This window comes from Oncorhynchus gorbuscha, linkage group LG09 (assembly GCF_021184085.1).
Source record: "Oncorhynchus gorbuscha isolate QuinsamMale2020 ecotype Even-year linkage group LG09, OgorEven_v1.0, whole genome shotgun sequence".
NCBI lineage: Eukaryota > Metazoa > Chordata > Actinopteri > Salmoniformes > Salmonidae > Oncorhynchus > Oncorhynchus gorbuscha.
This window is the reverse complement of record NC_060181.1, coordinates 889405-910797: the sequence shown is the minus strand read 5'-3', so window position 1 is coordinate 910797 and position 21393 is coordinate 889405. Positions and strand designations below refer to the sequence as shown.

General features: G+C 44.8%; 1 protein-coding gene across 3 annotated transcripts; it reads right to left on the bottom strand.

Annotated features, from left to right (window-relative positions):
* Positions 1 to 365: 365 nt before the first annotated feature.
* seh1l (SEH1-like (S. cerevisiae)) lies at positions 366 to 21326 on the bottom strand. 3 transcript variants are annotated; one of them, XR_006840267.1, is made up of 10 exons: positions 20755 to 21325; positions 20537 to 20587; positions 17631 to 17777; positions 12020 to 12231; positions 11497 to 11595; positions 10236 to 10376; positions 9647 to 9807; positions 1855 to 1996; positions 542 to 1326; positions 366 to 511 (listed from the first exon to the last, which is right to left on the bottom strand). XR_006840267.1 is itself a non-coding variant. In XM_046361275.1 (10 exons), exons 1-9 carry the CDS (start codon positions 20863 to 20865, stop codon positions 1299 to 1301), a joined length of 1092 nt encoding a protein of 363 aa, XP_046217231.1. In that variant the 5' UTR covers positions 20866 to 21326; the 3' UTR covers positions 366 to 1197; positions 1266 to 1298. The 3 variants fall into 3 exon arrangements, 2 of the variants coding, with proteins under 2 accessions (XP_046217231.1, XP_046217230.1); XM_046361275.1 differs by having other exon boundaries at positions 366 to 1197; positions 1266 to 1326; positions 20755 to 21326; XM_046361274.1 differs by having other exon boundaries at positions 366 to 1326.
* Positions 21327 to 21393: the final 67 nt, after the last annotated feature.

Genomic DNA, 21393 nt, shown 5'->3' with positions numbered 1-21393 from the left:
AATGAATGAATAGGTGAATGAAAAATGAAATGCAAATGGGTATGAAACATCAGTGAACACTTGACCACTAACCCGGGGTCCTGTGTAGCTCAGTTGGTAGAGCATGGCGCTTGTAACGCCAGGGTAGTGGGTTCTATCCCGGGACCACCCGGGACCACCCATACGTAGAATGTATGCACACATGACTGTAAGTCGCTTTGGATAAAAGCGTCTGCTAAATGGCATATATTATTATTATTATTATTATTATAAACCCAGTTGAACACCTTGCACCAGTACTATCAACAAGGCAGGTCCTACAGGCCCTAGTTTCTACCTTCTCAACATCACTAACCCAGTTGAACACCATGCACCAAGAGACTGAAAACACTGGATTAAACAAATTTTATTATACAGAATTAATTGTTTTTCATAAATTATTAATCGCCCCAAAGATTTTAACGTTAGTCTCAGACGTCGTCTTCTCATCCACCAGTCAGAACCACCTCATCCACCAGTCAGTCAGAACCACCTCATCCACCAGTCAGTCAGGCAGAACCACCTCATCCACCAGTCAGTCAGGCAGAACCACCTCATCCACCAGTCAGTCAGGCAGAACCACCTCATCCACCAGGCAGAACCACAGGGTAATTTACATTATGCAGAACCCTCGAAAATATTACCTAGAACTCACTAGAACCCACTTAGGGTTGCAAAACTCTGGGGTTGCAAGTTCCCTGGTTTTCAAGGAAAAAAAGGTTCTGGGATTTCCTGCTTATTCTCTCCTAATTCCAGGAATGTTCCAACCTGGATTTCTGGGAAACCGAGACATTTTTGTAAAGTTACTCTAAACACACCCATTATGTCTTACCACCACCGCATTGTCACCAGTGGTTCCCTCTCTCTCACACCACACCTAAACCCATACTCCCATGTAGTTCTACAGCAAAATATCAGACCCCCCATAATGCCCCAACCAGTCAGATACATCCCAACAAGATACTTCATTCAGTAGCATAACAGTCAATATTGACATAAAACCCACCCTGGAACTTTGATCTAGAACCCTGATCTAGGAGTCAGTGTGGTTCTTGATTAGCATAAAAAAAGGGTTCAGAGGTGTTTCTGGGAGGTTGGTCTGCAGGGTGAGGGAGTTCCCTTTCCATTCCTCTGTGTGTGTGTGTGTGTGTGTGTGTGTGTGTGTGTGTGTGTGTGTGTGTGTGTGTGTGTGTGTGTGTGTGTGTGTGTGTGTGTGTGTGTGTGTGTGTGTGTGTGTGTGTGTGTGTCCATGCAACAAGCAGCAGCATCAAGCCACTCTGTTAGCCAGGTATCAGCTGAGCTTTCTTTCTGTTAAAGGAAACACAAGAAAAGCAAACCAATCTATCAATCAGACATGGTTTTACACAGGAACGTCATGTTCCGACTCAGGTATTTTACTAACAGAGATTAATTCCAAGTATTACTTGAACGTGTCAATTAAAAATTAAACAATGAGTCAATAGTCAAAGAATTGACGCAACTAATGACCAAACACTTCACAGTTGTCTATTATCCAAACTAGACCTTCATAATTCATAGCTCTAGATCTATATACGGTACATTCCTCTCCATACAAATGACTAACAACAGAGGAAACTAAACAGAATGCAAATGTCAGTTCTTGGAAAGCCTCAAAGACATCCTAGAATCCTCTGATCATTTACATAAATTATTAATTTATTACTGTTAATATTGTGTAACATGCTTGGATGAACCGAGATGACCACAATGGAAATAACCCTTTCAGCTCTAGTGCTTTTATCCTCCAGTATTTTTTTAAGCATGTGTTGTCTCAGGCTGGAGCAGCCTTCTCCAAATCAATCAATCAGACCCTACCTTCCAGCGGAGGACGCTTGCAGCAGGACATTTTGTGGTCCCCCTGCTGTGCTGGGGACTGCAGCCTGACTGGACGAGCCAGTCACTGGGCTACCATCTCCTCTCAGGATGGCTGTACACTTCCAGTTATCCATGTAGTTGGCTGGGGAGAGAGATAGACACAGAGATGACAAAGGACAGGGAGAAAGCGAGGAGAGAGCAGAGTCAAAAGGATGGATGAAGAAGGACAGGGAGAAAGCGAGGAGAGAGCAGAGTCAAAAGGATGGATGAAGAAGGACAGGGAGAAAGCGAGGAGAGAGCAGAGTCAAAAGGATGGATGAAGAAGGACAGGGAGAAAGAGGAGAGAGCAGAGTCAAAAGGATGGATGAAGAAGGACAGGGAGAAAGCGAGGAGAGAGCAGAGTCAAAAGGATGGATGAAGAAGGACAGGGAGAAAGCGAGGAGAGAGCAGAGTCAATGGATGAAGAAGGAGCGAGGAGAGAGCAGAGTCAAAAGGATGGATGAAGAAGGACAGGGAGAAAGAGGAGAGAGCAGATCAAAAGGATGGATGAAGAAGGACAGGGAGAAAGAGGAGAAGGAGTCAAAAGGATGGATGAAGGGAGGGAAAGAGGAGAGAGCAGAGTCAAAAGGATGGATGAAGAAGGACAAAAGGATGGATGGAGGAAAGAGCAGAGGATGGAGAGCAGAGTCAAAAGGATGGATGAAGAAGGACAGGGAGAAAGAGGAGAGAGCAGAGTCAAAAGGATGGATGAAGAAGGACAGGGAGAAAGGAGAGAGCAGAGTCAAAAGGATGGATGAAGAAGGACAGGGAGAAAGGAGAGAGCAGAGTCAAAAGGATGGATGAAGAAGGACAGGGAGAAAGAGGAGAGAGCAGAGTCAAAAGGATGGATGAAGAAGGACAGGGAGAAAGAGGAGAGAGCAGAGTCAAAAGGATGGATGAGAAGGCTGAAATCTTTGAGACACCTACTGTATACTGTTTAAATGAGAACTACTGTATACATGAGAACCCATACGTAGAATGTATGCACACATGACTGTAAGTCGCTTTGGATAAAAGTGTCTGCTAAATGGCATATTATTATTATTATTATTATAACTACTGTATACATGAGAACTACTGTATACTGATGAGAACTACTGTATACATGGAAAGAATATGGCACCTCAACAAACCTGCCAAGAGAGGGCCGCCCACCAAAACTCAGACCAGGCAAGGAGGGCATTAATCAGAGAGGCAACAAAGAGACCAAAGATAACCCTGAAGGAGCTGCAAAGCTCCACAGAGGAGATTGGAGTATTTGTCCATAGGACCACTTAAGCCGTACACTCCACAGAGCTGGGCTTTACGGAAGAGTGGCCAGAAAAAAAGCCATTACATAAAGAAGAAAAGAAGCAAACACGTTTGGTGTTCGCCAAAAGGCATGTGGGAGACTCCCCAAACATATGGAAGAAGGTACTCTGGTCAGATGAGACTAAAATTTAGATTTTTGGCCATTAAGGAAAAAAGCTATGTCTGGCAAAAACCCAACACCTCTCATCACCCCAAGAGCACCATCACTGCTGTGGGGATGTTTTTCCATCGGTAGGGACTGGGAAACTGGTCAAAATTGAAGGAATGATGGATGGCGCTAAATACAGTGAAAATCTTGAGGGAAACCAGTTTCAGTCATCAAGAGATTTGAGACTGGGACGGAGGTTCACCTTCCAGCAGGACAATGGCCCTAAGCATACTGCTAAAGCAACACTCGAGTGGTTTAAGGGGAAACATTTAAATGTCTTTGAATGCCCAGTCAAAGCCCAGACCTCAATCCAATTGAGAATCTGTGGTATGACTTAAAGATTGCTGTACACCAGCAGAACCTACCCAACTTGAAGGAGCTGGAGCTGTTTTTCTTTGAAGAACGGGCATGGGCTAAGCTTATAGAAACATACCCAAAAGGCTTGCAGCTGTAATTGCTGCAAAAGTTGGCTCTACAAAGTATCGACTTTGGGGGAGTTTAAGTTATGCACGCTCAAGTTCTGTTTTTTTGTGTGTTTAATTTCTCATTTGTTTCACAATAAAAATATTTAGCATCTTCAAAGTGGTAGGCATGTTGTGTAAATCAAATGATACAATCCCCCCAAAAATGCATTTTAATTCCAGGTTGTAAGGCAACAAAATAGGAAAAATGCCAAGGGGGTGAACACTTTCGCAAACCACTGCACTCATACTATTCTACTGTTCCAGAGCCTGACACAGCAGTCATCCCTTGAGGAGCCCAGCAAGGTGCTCGATGGTAACAGATTTTGGCCTGCCTACAATCTGTGGACCGACCATGGTCCACTGTCACCCAGGAGCCCGTGTTCATGACATCAACTCTCTCCTGCCCACGGTTCTGGTCAACTACTCCAATATTGACACCATTGTCACTAAATTAGGTTTTAACAACCTTCATTTTATGCAATCTGAGGAACTGAGGGAGGACGACAAACATTATTTTTAAACACCCTCGCTAGCACAGCGAAAAATAAGGGGTTCAGAACGTTTCAGCTAACTCTTTGCCCTGACCGAGTACCCAAAGAAACTTTACAACGACAGGAAAGTCTCTTTTAGTGACAAAATTGATTTGCGGTGGGAGCAACCAGCACTTTTTAACAGACAGGATACACCATAACCACAGGGGCTCCAGGATTATGTCCATCAACATCACAACTGTTTTAGAGATTGACAGACAGGGTCAGGTAGTGCTCCAGTGTCAGAATAACCAAAAGGGGACTAATACCCTAATGTTTGCTCCTTTAACTCTTCCTTCTGGTGAGTCTATACAAACTGTCATCTCCTACCATTGTTCGATCCGATACGGTCAGAAAATGTGGTTGTAACATTAATTATGTTTTAGTTATTCCGTTGGTTACATCTAGGCAGATGCCCCAGGGGCAGGGTGGCCCACACATTGAATATTTTAAATGTAATAAAACCTTTCCCGTGAATGAAATCATTGCTGAGCGTGAAGTTGATTTCATGTTTCTCACTGAAACAAGACTGTCTTCATACTGTAATGCCGCTCTTATTGAAGCCTCCCTCCAGACTACAGCTTTTCATACTCTTTCCATACTTGATCAAAACAGGGAAAAGGATTGTGGGGGACAGACTCTATTTGTACTAATGCTCTCAGCTGTAAGGACATTTTGATTGGTGTCCTTGGGTCTTTTGAGCATCATGCTATACTGTTTAAATGTCAGCCACCAGTGCTGGCCATATCCCTGTATAGGCCACCAATGCACTGCCCCATTTTCTTGACTGATTTCTCTGAACTATTGTCTATTGTCCTTGAACTATGGTAAAATCATTGTGTTGGGTGATTTTAATATTCATGTTGACAAAGACTGACTCCAAGGCCATTTAATTTATGAATATTTTGAGCTCTTTGAACTTCATCCAACATGCCCACCGATAACCACAGCCATACTCTGGACCTGGTTATTACCAAGGGGCTTTCTACTGGGCCCACCCATACTCTGGACCTGGTTATTACCAAGGGGCTTTCTACTGGGCCCACCCATACTCTGGACCTGGTTATTACCAAGGGGCTTTCTACTGGGCCCACCCATACTCTGGACCTGGTTATTACCAAGGGGCTTTCTACTGGGCCCACCCATACTCTGGACCTGGTTATTACCAAGGGGCTTTCTACTGGGCCCACCCATATTCTGGACCTGGTTATAAACAAGGGGCTTTCTACTGGGCCCACCCATACTCTGGACCTGGTTATTACCAAGGGGCTTTCTACTGGGCCCACCCATACTCTGGACCTGGTTATTACCAATTTCTACTGGGCCCACCCATACTCTGGACCTGGTTATTACCAATTATTCTACTGGGCCCACCCATAACCAAACAAATACTCTGGACCTGGTTATTACCAAGCGGCTTTCTCCTGGACCTGGTTATTACCAAGGGGCTTTCTCCTGGACCTGGTTATTACCAAGGGGCTTTCTATTGGACCTGGTTATTACCAAGGGGCTTTCTCCTGGACCTGGTTATTACCAAGGGGCTTTCTCCTGGACCTGGTTATTACCAAGGGGCTTTCTCCTGGACCTGGTTATTACCAAGGGGCTTTCTCCTGGACCTGGTTATTACCAAGGGGCTTTCTCCTGGACCTGGTTATTACCAAGGGGCTTTCTCCTGGACCTGGTTATTACCAAGGGGCTTTCTCCTGGACCTGGTTATTACCAAGGGGCTTTCTCCTGGACCTGGTTATTACCAAGGGGCTTTCTATTGACATATCCTCTATTGTTGATGTTGCTTTATCTGATCACCACTGTGGATGTTTTACTACCTTGTTGCCCTTAGCTCAGGGTAATACTGAACACAATATTAAGAAACACCATCTGACCTCTGAAGTTGCTACAGATTTGAGTGTATGAACAATACTCCACCACCTATTCTGCCTTCCTCTTGTGATGATTTAGTTGATAACTTTAATATTAAATTAAGGGCAACCATTGATGCCATAACTCCAGTATGGTTGAAAACGGACACATCCAAACAGAGAGCCCATTACATTTAAGAGAAATTGCAGAAAGGCAGAGCAGAAGTGGAGAAAGTCAAAGTTGCAGGTCCATTATGATATTCTTTTAGAGCAACATGAGCATGTCTGGCATTTCTACCTTCATTACTATTAAATCAGAATATTTAGAGTGCTCTTCATGACCATTCATGGCCTGATAAATCATACCCCCTCAAACATATGTAAACTTTACTCCACATTAAAATGTGATGAATTTGCGGCATATTTCAGAGATCAGATAGCAAACATTAGGCTGTGTATCAGTCAAGCAAGACCTGATGAGAAGTTTGATATGTGCCCTAGCCTACCACACAAAGGCACTATGGATTTATTTTCCCTGGTTGACATGCTCAGGAAAGTGACATCACAACTTAAGCCTTCTACCTGCCTTATTGATCCTATCCCCACCACCTTCTGCAAAACAGTTTTTATTGCATATATGAAGCAGTGCAAACCATTGTTAATCCCTCCCGGTCCACAGGAATTTTCTGCACTAACAACTGCAATGGTGAAACTCCTGAAGAAAAGTATTCTAGATTCTTCAGCGCTTAGACATTTTTTAGCCAATCTCCAACCTTTCATTCTTAAGCAAAATTCTGGAGAAATTGGTGTTCAAAAAGATACATTTTTTTAAAAGTGCCACCTGTATATTAGAAACATTGCAAAATCAGTTTGACGTGCCCACCACAGCAGAGACAGCCTTAGTTAAAGTGGTCAATTATTTGAGCCAACACAGATTCCAAATAGAATTCTGTCCTGCCTTTCACACAGTTGACCATACTGTCATTCTGGACAGACTTGAGAAGTGAGTTGACCTATTCGGTCCAGTTCTACATTGGTTTAGGACCAATTTAACAGGTTGAGTTTGTCTGAACATAACTCAGAGAAAATACGTATCACAAGTGGCGTTCCAAAAGGTTTGATTTTGGCTCTGGTTCTGTTCAGTTTATACATGTTACCCCTTGGCTCTGTTATCAGAAAGCACAGCATTCATTTACTGCTATGCAGACGCTACATTTTTGAAGTTGTGGGTCGCCAGAGGATTGTAGCTCCACGGATAAATTGGTCTACACTAACACCAGGTCTACACCAGGTCTACACTAACACCAGTCTACACTAACACCAGGTCTACACTAACACCAGGTCAACACCAGGTCTACACTAACACGAGGTCTACACTAGGTCTACACTAACACCAGTCTACACTAACACCAGGTCTACACTAACACCAGGTCAACACCAGGTCTACACCAGGTCTACACTAACACCAGTCTACACTAACACCAGGTCTACACTAACACCAGGTCAACACCAGGTCTACACCAGGTCTACACTAGGTCTACAGGTCTACACCAGGTCTACACTAACACCAGGTCTACACTAACACCAGGTCTACACTAACACCAGGTCTACACTAACACCAGGTCTACACTAACACCAGGTCTACACTAACACCAGGTCTACACTAACACCAGGTCTACACTAACACCAGGTCTATACTAACACCAGGTCTACACTAGGTCTATACTAACACCAGGTCTACACTAGGTCTATACTAACACCAGGTCTACACTAGGTCTATACTAACACCAGGTCTACACCAGGTCTACACTAACACGAGGTCTACACGAGGTCTACACCAGGTCTACACTAACACCAGGTCTACACCAGGTCTACACTAACACCAGGTCTACACCAGGTCTACACTAACACCAGGTCTACACTAACACCAGGTCTACACCAGGTCTACACTAACACCAGGTCTACACCAGGTCTACACCAACACCAGGTCTACACCAACACCAGGTCTACACCAACACCAGGTCTACACCAACACCAGGTCTACACCAACACCAGTTCTACACCAACACAAGGTCTACACCAACACAAGGTCTACACCAACACAAGGTCTACACCAACACAAGGTCTACACCAACACAAGGTCTACACCAGGTCTACACTAACACCAGGTCAACACCAGGTCTACACTAACACCAGGTCAACACCAGGTCAACACCAGGTCTACACTAACACCAGGTCAACACCAGGTCTACACTAACACCAGGTCTACACCAACACCAGGTCTACACCAGGTCAACACCAGGTCTACACTAACACGAGGTCTACACTAACACCAGGTCAACACCAGGTCTACACTAACACCAGGTCTACACTAACACTCGGTCTACACTAACACCAGGTCTACACTAACACCAGGTCTACACTAACACCAGGTCAACACCAGGTCTACACTAACACCAGGTCTACACCAGGTCTACACTAACACCAGGTCTACACCAGGTCTACACTAACACCAGGTCTACACCAGGTCTACACTAACACCAGGTCTACACTAGGTCTACACTAACACCAGGTCTACACTAACACCAGGTCTACACCAGGTCTACACTAACACCAGGTCTACACTAACACCAGGTCTACACTAACACCAGGTCTACACTAACACCAGGTCTACACCAGGTCTACACTAACACCAGGTCAACACCAGGTCTACACTAACACCAGGTCAACACTAGGTCTACACTAACACCAGGTCAACACTAGGTCTACACTAACACCAGGTCAACACCAGGTCTACACTAACACCAGGTCAACACCAGGTCTACACTAACACCAGGTCAACACCAGGTCTACACTAACACCAGGTCTACACTAACACCAGGTCTACACTAACACCAGGTCAACACCAGGTCTACACTAACACCAGGTCTACACCAGGTCTACACTAACACCAGGTCAACACCAGGTCTACACTAACACCAGGTCAACACCAGGTCCAGGTCTACACCAGGTCAACACCAGGTCTACACCAGGTCTACACCAGGTCTACACTAACACCAGGTCAACACCAGGTCTACACTAACACCAGGTCAACACCAGGTCTACACTAACACCAGGTCTACACTAGGTCTACACTAACACCAGGTCTACACTAACACCAGGTCTACACCAGGTCTACACCTGGTCTACACTAACACTAGGTCTACACTAACACCAGGTCTACACTAACACTAGGTCTACACCAGGTCTACACTAACACCAGGTCTACACCAGGTCTACACTAACACCAGGTCAACACCAGGTCTACACTAACACGAGGTCTACACTAACACCAGGTCAACACCAGGTCTACACTAACACCAGGTCTACACTAACACCAGGTCTACACCAACACTAGGTCTAACACTAGGTCTACACTAACACCAGGTCTATCCACTCTACCTTTCCAGAGTCGGACACAGCCATCATCCCCTGAGGAGGCAAGCAGGGTGCTGCTGATGTTCCAGGAGACTCTCCACACCTGGGAGTTGTGGTTGTCGAACTGGGCCAGGATCTGAACCTGCAGCTTAGTGGGACCAGACGACCCCGCTGCAGACTCTCTCCTGTAGAAACACAGAGACCAGCGGGATAGGGTAAAACTGGGCCAAGACCTCCAGCTTAGTGGGATCGGAGGACGCTGTGACCTCTCTCCTGTAGAAACACAGAGACCAGCGGGATAGGGTAAAACTGGGCCAAGACCTCCAGCTTAGTGGGATCGGAGGACGCTGTGACCTCTCTCCTGTAGAACAGGGATGTGATCGGGACACCAGACAATCAAGTAGGATATTTGTTTAGGGGTGACAAAAGATACAATGGTCACTTCCGAAACATCAGTTAAGAACTCACACCGAGTCAGCCTGGAAATGACTTGCACTGCAAACACTAACCAGCATGAAGATGCTCCACTGTGACCTGGCTGGTTGTGAATCCTGTCTTAGAAGAGCTCTTGCTACTGAATGCGTGTAGGAGCATGTCCTTTAAATAAACTCACCTCAGTGGTATCAGCTTGAAGATGCGTACGTCTTTGGTGGCGATGGCGAGCACGTGAAAAGAGCGTCCCAAGTTGGGAGCAAAGGCAATGTCATGGACTGGATCTGTCACCATCAACAGATTTTCTGCCTTAGCATACTTCCTGATAAAAGAGAATAATCAATAAAACATGGGATTCATATATACTTCCTTTCTACAACAGACCATAAGAAGAAGCTATTCAGACTCCATGTATTCAATCACAACATTGTGGCAGTCTGCCCTGAGACATGGCTCCTATAGTGGAGTCTCGGGTTGTTTATCGTGAGACATGGCTCCTATAGTGGAGTCCCGGGTTGTTTGAGACATGGCTCCTATAGTGGAGTCCCGGGTTGTTTGAGACATGGCTCCTATAGTGGAGTCCCGGGTTGTTTGTCCTGAGACATGGCTCCTATAGTGGAGTCCCTAGTTGTTTGTCCTGAGACATGGCTCCTATAGTGGAGTATAGGGTTGTTTGTCCTGAGACATGGCTCCTATAGTGGAGTCTAGGGTTGTTTGAGACATGGCTCCTATAGTGGAGTCCCTAGTTGTTTGTCCTGAGACATGGCTCCTATAGTGGAGTCCCTAGTTGTTTGTCCTGAGACATGGCTCCTATAGTGGAGTCCCTAGTTGTTTGTCCTGAGACATGGCTCCTATAGTGGAGTCCCTAGTTGTTTGTCCTGAGACATGGCTCCTATAGTGGAGTCTAGGGTTGTTTGTCCTGAGACATGGCTCCTATAGTGGAGTCCCTAGTTGTTTGTCCTGAGACATGGCTCCTATAGTAGGGTCCCTAGTTGTTTGTCCTGAGACATGGCTCCTATAGTGGAGTCCCTAGTTGTTTGTCCTGAGACATGGCTCCTATAGTAGAGTCCCTAGTTGTTTGTCCTGAGACATGGCTCCTATAGTGGAGTCCCTAGTTGTTTATCCTGAGACATGGCTCCTATAGTGGAGTATAGGGTTGTTTGTCCTGAGACATGGCTCCTATAGTGGAGTCCCGGGTTGTTTGAGACATGGCTCCTATAGTGGAGTCCCTAGTTGTTTGAGACATGGCTCCTATAGTGGAGTACCAAATGGCACCGTTTGACCAGGGTCCATAGGGACACGAGGTGAAATTTGGGACACAGCCTAGGTCTCCAGCCATGCGTCAGGGCAAGGTGTAGGTAGCTGTTCGATAGCAGTGCCATTAGGTTCGGCACAGATGTGTGAAATGGGATGAGGAGAGGTGGTGCTACCATGATACAAACCTTGTGTTTTCAATGTATTCATAGATGTGAACTTTCCCGCTGTATGAGGTGTTGCTGTCATCAGAGCCCACTGCTATCATGGGGGCGTGGGCACGAGAGCTGCAAGCACAATCATTGGATGATGATGATGTTCTAGGAACAGCAGGTTTGTCTCTTCCTTGTGTTTCAACATGCAACCACACAGTTATACTCTACAAACTAACAATCACCTCTGATGATTGGCTCAAGCACTTTTGTGTTTCAACATGCTGCCACAATGGAGCCTGGGAGCTTCCACTCCTTCCTGCTTCTTAACATAGCAACAATAAACAGAACTACTGTGGTGTTAACCACCTAGTGGTCAGAACAATGTTCTGTGCTCAGACCACTCACTACTGTCCTCATTTCCACACAGGTCTACACAGACAGAAAATGGGTCTGTTGGGTCGGTACTGCCCACATATCTTGAACATACCCATGTGATGAATGCAAGTTAGTTCTGATAAATCTGAGTATGGTTTGCTAAATGATAGGAGGGCTCAACCTGGAGGGGCTCCAGGAGATACAGGAGCAGCTGAGTTTAGAGGAGATCTCCTGCTGCAGGGACCACTGGCTGAGGTTCATCACGTCTGGAGCCTCGTAGACCCTCATAACCCCATCTGCTGAGCACGTGGTCAGCATCAGACCCATGTGTTTAGGAGCAAACTTCACGTCAGTCACCGACGTTCTGCTGTCCACCAGAGTGGTCCTCTTGATCTGGAAAGAGACAGGAGTGTGAGGGGGAGACGCACAGGGAGAGGGACAGCAGGGCTGGGTAAGGATTAGTTGCCCCCCGGGGCCGGGCCAGTCGACACTCTGGGCTGGGTTGTCTCAACTGATCTAGACTCCACCTTTCACCCGGTTACTGAGTCCTCTCTGTTCACCGAGCTACTCCCTCCTTCTCCACAGTTTCACCCGGTTACTGAGTCCTCTCTGTTCACCGAGCTACTCCCTCCTTCTCCACAGTTCTCACCCGGTTACTGAGTCCTCTCTGTTCACCGAGCTACTCCCTCCTTCTCCACAGTTCTCACCCGGTTACTGAGTCCTCTCTGTTCACCGAGCTACTCCCTCCTTCTCCACAGTTCTCACCCAGTGACTGAGCCCTCTACCAACTGATCTAGACTCTACCTTTCACCCGGTTACTGAGTCCTCTCTGTTCACCGAGCTACTCCCTCCTTCTCCACAGTTCTCACCCGGTTACTGAGTCCTCTCTGTTCACCGAGCTACTCCCTCCTTCTCCACAGTTCTCACCCAGTGACTGAGTCCTCTCTGTTCACCGAGCTACTCCCTCCTCCTCCACAGTTCTCACCCGGTTACTGAGTCCTCTCTGTTTCACCCGGTTACTGAGTCCTCTCTGTTCACCGACTCCCTCCTTCTCCACAGTTCTCACCCGGTTACTGAGTCCTCTCTGTTCACCGAGCTACTCCCTCCTTCTCCACAGTTCTCACCCAGTGACTGAGCCCTCTACCAACTGATCTAGACTCTACCTTTCACCCAGTGACTGAGTCCTCTCTGTTCACCGAGCTACTCCCTCCTTCTCCACAGTTCTCACCCAGTGACTGAGCCCTCTACCAACTGATCTAGACTCTACCTTTCACCCAGAGTCCTCTCTGTTAAAGGAGAAGTTGACCCAAAATCCAGAAACTCTTAAGTGGTTCCATACATTGAAACTAGTTCAGTGGAGTTTGCCCTCCCCCTGTAGTGCTGTACTGAAACAGCTGCTGTTGCTGGATGCAGGCCTCGCTCTGCTCCGTTGCCAGTGAATTCATGATTCAGAAATCCCTGAAGTGTGGACAAATTGTTGTTTTATTGAAAGGGTACAGCCGAATGAGCTATTTTTGTCAAAAAAAATAAGAAAAGTACTATGAGTCAGAAAATGTGTACTTACCCACCTAAAACATGTGTGATTATTTTATAGAAATGTTTTATGTAGCCGACAACCACAGCAGTGGAGATGGGTAACAACTGCTAATGTGCAACCTCGGGGGGAATCCCTGCTACATAGAATCAGCACCTTATGCCCTTAATCCTAGGCCTCTATGTTTACATGATATGGTGTAATAACACAATAACACCTCCAACATCAAGAATCAGGCGAGACTACATACCTCAACATCAAGAATCAGGCGAAACTTCATACCTCAACATCAAGAATCAGGCGAAACTTCATACCTCAACATCAAGAATCAGGCGAGACTACATACCTCAACATCAAGAATCAGGCGAGACTACATACCTCAACATCAAGAATCAGGCGAGACTACATACCTCAACATCAAGAATCAGGCGAGACTACATACCTCAACATCAAGAATCAGGCGAGACTTCATACCTCAACGTCAAGAATCAGGCGAAACTTCATACCTCAACGTCAAGAATCAGGCGAGACTACATACCTCAACATCAAGAATCAGGCGAAACTTCATACCTCAACATCAAGAATCAGGCGAAACTTCATACCTCAACATCAAGAATCAGGCTGGGCAACATACCTCTGCAGTGTCCGCTTGCTTTGTTGCCATCTCAAGCAAACCTTTGAATTTTGGCACTGCTCCAGATCCAGATCCAGACATATAGTATCACTGTTCCAGATCCAGACATATAGTATCACTGCTCCAGATCCAGACATATAGTATCACTGCTCCAGATCCAGACATATAGTATCACTGTTCCAGATCCAGACATATAGTATCACTGTTCCAGATCCAGACATATAGTATCCCTGCTCCAGATCCAGACATATAGTATCACTGTTCCAGATCCAGACATATAGTATCACTGTTCCAGATCCACACATATAGTATCCCTGCTCCAGATCCAGACATATAGTATCACTGTTCCAGATCCAGACATATAGTATCACTGTTCCAGACATATAGTATCACTGTTCCAGATCCAGACATATAGTATCCCTGCTCCAGATCCAGACATATAGTATCACTGTTCCAGATCCAGACATATAGTATCACTGTTCCAGATCCAGACATATAGTATCACTGTTCCAGATCCAGACATATAGTATCACTGTTCCAGATCCAGATCCAGACATATAGTATCACTGTTCCAGATCCAGACATATAGTATCACTGCTCCAGATCCAGATCACTGTTCCAGATCCAGTATCACTGTTCCAGATCCAGATCCAGATCCAGACATATAGTATCACTGTTTCCCAGATCCAGATCCAGACATATAGTATCCCTGCTCCAGATCCAGACATATAGTATCACTGTTCCAGATCCAGATCCAGACATATAGTATCCCTGCTCCAGATCCAGACATATAGTATCACTGCTCCAGATCCAGACATATAGTATCACTGTTCCAGATCCAGATCCAGACATATAGTATCCCTGCTCCAGATCCAGACATATAGTATCCCTGCTCCAGATCCAGACATATAGTATCACTGTTCCAGATCCAGATCCAGACATATAGTATCCCTGCTCCAGATCCAGACATATAGTATCCCTGCTCCAGATCCAGACATATAGTATCACTGCTCCAGATCCAGACATATAGTATTACTGCTCCAGACATATAGTATCACTGTTCCAGACATATAGTATCACTGCTCCAGATCCAGACATATAGTATCACTGCTCCAGACATATAGTATCACTGTTCCAGACATATAGTATCCCTGCTCCAGATCCAGACATATAGTATCCCTGCTCCAGATCCAGACATATAGTATCCCTGCTCCAGATCCAGACATATAGTATCACTGTTCCAGACATATAGTATCACTGTTCCAGACATATAGTATCACTGTTCCAGATCCAGACATATAGTATCCCTGCTCCAGATCCAGACATATAGTATCCCTGCTCCAGATCCAGACATATAGTATCCCTGCTCCAGATCCAGACATATAGTATCCCTGCTCCAGATCCAGACATATAGTATCACTGTTCCAGATCCAGACATATCGTATCACTGTTCCAGATCCAGACATATAGTATCACTGTTCCAGACATATAGTATCACTGTTCCAGACATATAGTATCACTGTTCCAGATCCAGACATATAGTATCTCTGTTCCAGATCCAGACATATAGTATCACTGCTCCAGATCCAGACATATAGTATCACTGTTCCAGATCCAGACATATAGTATCACTGTTCCAGATCCAGACATATAGTATCACTGTTCCAGATCCAGACATATAGTATCACTGTTCCAGATCCAGACATATAGTATCCCTGCTCCAGATCCAGACATATAGTATCACTGCTCCAGATCCAGACATATAGTATCACTGCTCCAGATCCAGACATATAGTATCACTGCTCCAGATCCAGACATATAGTATCACTGCTCCAGACATATAGTATCACTGCTCCAGATCCAGACATATAGTATCACTGTTCCAGATCCAGACATATAGTATCACTGCTCCTGATCCAGACATATAGTATCACTGCTCCTGATCCAGACATATAGTATCACTGTTCCAGACATATAGTATCACTGTTCCAGACATATAGTATCACTGTTCCAGATCCAGACATATCGTATCACTGTTCCAGATCCAGACATATAGTATCCCTGCTCCAGATCCAGACATATAGTATCACTGCTCCAGATCCAGACATATAGTATCACTGCTCCAGATCCAGACATATAGTATCACTGTTCCAGACATATAGTATCACTGTTCCAGATCCAGACATATAGTATCACTGTTCCAGACATATAGTATCACTGTTCCAGATCCAGACATATAGTATCCCTGCTCCAGATCCAGACATATAGTATCCCTGTTCCAGATCCAGACATATAGTATCACTGCTCCAGATCCAGACATATAGTATCCCTGCTCCAGATCCAGACATGGACATACAGTAGCAACAGCTGTATCTTTCAGTATCCTTCGTTTTTTTGTCATTTCAGATTGCTTAACTCGTTCATATGCCTCGTCGTTCAAATGCTTGCTTCACACACAGCGATGCAAGGTTGGCTGCAGGAGTATTTACATCATAATTACCATTTCTATCTTCTGCATCTCTGTGTATCTTTTAATCGGAAAACAGTGCAATTCGGTGCCTTCTTCCCTCATTGTCCTGTATAAAGTGCAGCAAGGGACCAGAAAACTAGCTTGTTCTTACTGCCATCTCTTTCTCCACCACAGGTATCTAACTTAACCTGCTATATGCCTAACTATCAACTTCCGCACCAGCTCCTTCTCCCCCCAAAGATCTCCGCAACAGGCTTACCCCCACGAGGGTGCAGATACACACCTGTCACCCATTTCTGCTACTGTAGCAGTTGGCTACATAAAATAACGATATCAAATAATCACAAATGTTTTAGGTGGAGAACTACACATTTCCTGATAGTACTTTTGACAAAAATACCCTTTCAAATAAAACAATTTGTCCACACTTCAGGGATTTCTGAATCATGAATTCACTGGCAACGGAGCAGAGCGAGGCCTGCATCCAGCAACAGCAGCTGTTTCAATACAGCACTACGGGGAGAGAGAGGGAAAACTCTGGTCATCCCCAAAGCAAACACCTCCTTTGGCCGCCTTTCCTTCCAGTTCTCTTCTGCCAATGACTGGAACGAATTGCAAAAAATGACTGAAGCTGGAGACTTATAGCTCCCTCACTAACTTTAAGCATCAGCCGTCAGAACAGCTTACCAATCAATGTTCACAGCCAATCTGTAAATAGCCAACCCAACTACCTCATCCCCATATTGTTATTTATTTATTTTGCTCTTTTTCACACCAGTATCTACTTGCACATCTATCACTCCAGTGTTAATCCTAAATTGTAATTACTTTGCATCCACGGACTATTTATTGCCTTACCTCCCTAATCTTACTACATTTGCACACACTGTAAATAAATGTTTCTATTGTGTTATTGACTATACGTTTGTTTATTCCATGTGTAACTCTGTTGTTTTTGTCGCACTGCAATGCTTTCTATTGGCCAGGTTGCAGTTGTAAATGAGAACTTCTTTTCAACTGGCCGGATGGTTAAATAAAATAAAAAGAGGGGGAAAACTCCACTTAAACTAGTTTAAATGTATGGAATCACTTTGCAGTTTCTGGATTTTGGATAAACTTGTCCTCTCACTGGCTCTTTCCTTCTCAATTCTCACCCAGTGACTGAGTCCTCGCTGTTTGTCATTGGACTCGCCAACGATCTCCTCCCACACAGCAGCGGTCCGGTCGAAGGAGCAGGAGGCCAGCACCTGACCAAACTCTGGATGGGCCCAGGTCACCCTCCATACTGATCCACTATGGGTCTGGACAGAGAGAATAAAGATGTCATCAACAACCCTGCCTCAACCACCTCCGCTTTGAACATACAATAAAGCAAAAGCATTTGTCTTTATGTAGTCTAATTAGTTCAGACTTCTCTTCAGCAGAAAAATTATACTGCGTTTGTCTCTTGTGAAATGTGTCCAATTTAGGGATGCACGATATAGTCGGTAAGCATATCGGAATCGGCCGATATTTACTAACAATGCCAACATCGGCATCGGCGTCAAAGAATACATGGAGCCGATGTGCGAAACCGATGTTGAAGCTGACATGCATACCTGTATAACGTAGGTAGATGACATAATGACGCTACACAGCATTCCTAACTTACAGCAGACATAGTGGGATATTTTGTTAGTTTCAAAGGAAGATAACAAAAAGGCCATATGCAACGTTTGTGCTGCTATTATTTCACGAGGGGAGAAAATAAAATCTTTCAATACCACAAACCTAATTACTCATTTGAAAGTGCATCCCATCCATACATTCAGAAACTACTTATAACAAAAGCGCACACTTCCAACAACTAAACAAGTTCAAGTCGAGCAGTCAGTATTGCATGCCCAAGAATGTGCTTGGTTCTCATACCGTTGCTGCCATTTCAATGGCATTTGAGAACATGTTTAAAACTTGGAAAATCTTCAAGAACAAAGTACACGCTGTGCTACGTGATAATGCATGGATAATGCATGAAACACGACAAAGGCTGGAACAATGCGGAGTGGCTAGTTTGCCATGCATGACACACACATTGCAACTGGCTGTGAAAGAAGGTGTTTTGGCCCAACGCAGCGGCAACAGATAGGAAGACAGTGGGTCATTTTAAACACTCACAGCTTGCATACAGCAACCTGCAACCAGTACAGGAGCAGATTAGAGTGAAAACCAAAAGGCTTAAGCAAGACGTTTTCACCAGATGGAACAGTACTTTTTACATGGAGAGCCTGCTGGAACAAAAACGAGTGCTTGGCATTTACCCAGCCGACAATGAGTTACCTGCAACAATCAGCACAAACCAGTGGACTCTCATTGGAAACAGGAACACACACCTAGCTCCATTCGAACAACTGACTGGAGAAATAAGCTCATGAGCTGCGTCTGCACCAGACGTGATAGCCTCAGTCATGACATTGAAACGCCTGCTCAACAAAACTGCCCACACAGACCGTGGGGTAAAAACTTGCAAAAGTACTGAAGGCTGTGAACAAGCGAGTTGGTGGCATTCTCTCTGAGCCTTTTTACTGGGTCGCCACCATGCTCGATGCTAGGTACAAGGACTGCTACTTCTTTAACAGGCATTCTCTCTGAGCCTCTTTACTGTGTCTCCACCATGCTCGATGCTAGGTACAAGGACTGCTACTTCTTTAACAGGCATTCTCTCTGAGCCTTTTTACTGGGTCTCCACCATGCTCGATGCTAGGTACAAGGACTGCTACTTCTTTAACAGGCATTCTCTCTGAGCCTTTTTACTGGGTCGCCACCATGCTCGATGCTAGGTACAAGGACTGCTACTTCTTTAACAGGCATTCTCTCTGAGCCTCTTTACTGTGTCTCCACCATGCTCGATGCCAGGTACAAGGACTGCTACTCTTTACTGGGTCGCCACCATGCTCGATGCTAGGTACAAGGACCGCTACTCTTTACTGTGTCTCCACCATGCTCGATGCTAGGTACATGGACTGCTACTTTGATGCAGACAAGAAACAGGGTTGACATGAAATGTTAGACATAGCTGGACAATATGGAAACGGACACAGTCACAGTTTTACTGGTAATGGGGACATGCATAAATGACCAACAAAATAACTTGTTGGTCCCTGTGTGCGTTTCAACTATTTAACTGTACGACAATGCTTAAAAGGCCACACATTTAAAAAAAGACAAAAAAATTCAAATCGGTTATTGGTATCGTTTTTTTGGCAAGTAAAATATTGGATATCGGTTTTGGCCAAAATGTCCTAAAGGTGCATCCCTAGTCTAATAGTGATGGTTATACTGATAAACTGAAAATGACCAGAAGCGTTAGCTAGCTACCTTCCAACAGGCCGTGCAAGAGAATAGAAACATTAACTTCCAGCTGGCAGTGCAAGAGAATAGAAACATTACCTTCCAACTGGCAGTGCAAGAGAATAGAAACATTACCTTCCAACTGGCAGTGCAAGAGAATCGAAACATTACCTTCCAACTGGCAGTGCAAGAGAATCGAAACATTACCTTCCAACTGGCAGTGCAAGAGAATAGAAACATTACCTTCCAGCTGGCAGTGAAAGAGAATAGAAACATTGCCTTCCCACAGGCCGTGAAAGAGAATAGAAACATTACATTCCAGCTGGCAGTGAAAGAGAATAGAAACATTACCTTCCAGCTGGCAGTGAAAGAGAATAGAAACATTACCTTCCAGCTGGCAGTGAAAGAGAATAGAAACATTACCTTCCAGCTGGCAGTGAAAGAGAATAGAAACATTACCTTCCAGCTGGCAGTGAAAGAGAATAGAAACATTACCTTCCAGCTGGCAGTGAAAGAGAATAGAAACATTACCTTCCAGCTGGCAGTGCAAGAGAATAGAAACATTACCTTCCAGCTGGCAGTGCAAAGAGAATAGAAACATTACCTTCCAGCTGGCAGTGAAAGAGAATAGAAACATTACCTTCCAGCTGGCAGTGAAAGAGAATGTCGCTCTGGATAAGAGCGTCTGCTAAATGACTTAAATGTAAATGTAAATGTAGAATAGAAACATTACCTTCCAGCTGGCAGTGCAGTTCCACTCTCCGTTGTCACTCTTGTCCCACACCTTAAATGGTGGATAGAAGAGACAGGGTTATTTCAAACAGATGGCTTTGCCAGGAAGAATTAACTAGCTGGTTTGTTCTTATAAAGCACATGTAAGACCAGGGGATTCAAAAGGATTGGTTTGTTGTTGTTAGCTGGCTAACTAGTTCAGAGCTTTCTTTACTTTACCTTGACACTTTGGTCACTAGAGCAAGTTGCCATTCTCCGGCCATGGAAATCATATGAAACATCATGAATAAGATCCTTGTGGTCCGCTGCAATACTTCGAGCGACAAACATTTCTGTTTGGGGAAAAGTCTGCTCGATAAATGTAGCAACAAATATACCACGTTACATGTGAGTTTAGTATACTATGGGACAGGTTGCATTGGTCGGCGCCATTTTTATAAAAAGTCGTTTCACTGCCAAGCTTTAGCTGAAATACGCCACCTCTATCTTCATAATATTTGACTGCCCAATTGTGCCGATGCAAACTATATCATAGTCCCAAACTATATAAATAAATTATTCTCTCGAAACCAGGTCGCAGTCACTATGTGCCTTAAAGGTGAGCATTTATTATCTCGAATGACATAAAAAATCTTTGTTTTTGAAAGTTACCGAAGGTTACCACAGCCACAAAGTCAATAACGTAAAAATGCATACAAATAAATATATTTCCGGTCTTAATTTCCGGTTAGGCATAACGTTAACAGTTTGGTTTAGGCTCGATTCAAAATCACAGTTTAAAATGAGAAGTTGTAGAAATAGGCGGAGTTTATGACTGTGGTAACTAGGGAAACCCGAAGGACCCTGTTCGGCGCACGC

Bases quoted from the DNA above. Each gene is read 5' to 3' on its own strand.
- seh1l (XM_046361275.1), bottom strand. From the start codon at position 20,865: ATGTTTGTCGCTCGAAGTATTGCAGCGGACCACAAGGATCTTATTCAT. The intron at 10,377-11,496 runs GTTTGTATCATG...CTCTTTTATCAG, and splicing joins GAATACATTGAAAACACAAG to GAAGTATGCTAAGGCAGAAA. The intron at 1,327-1,854 runs GTAGGGTCTGAT...TTCCTTTAACAG, and splicing joins CAAGCGTCCTCCGCTGGAAG to AAAGAAAGCTCAGCTGATAC.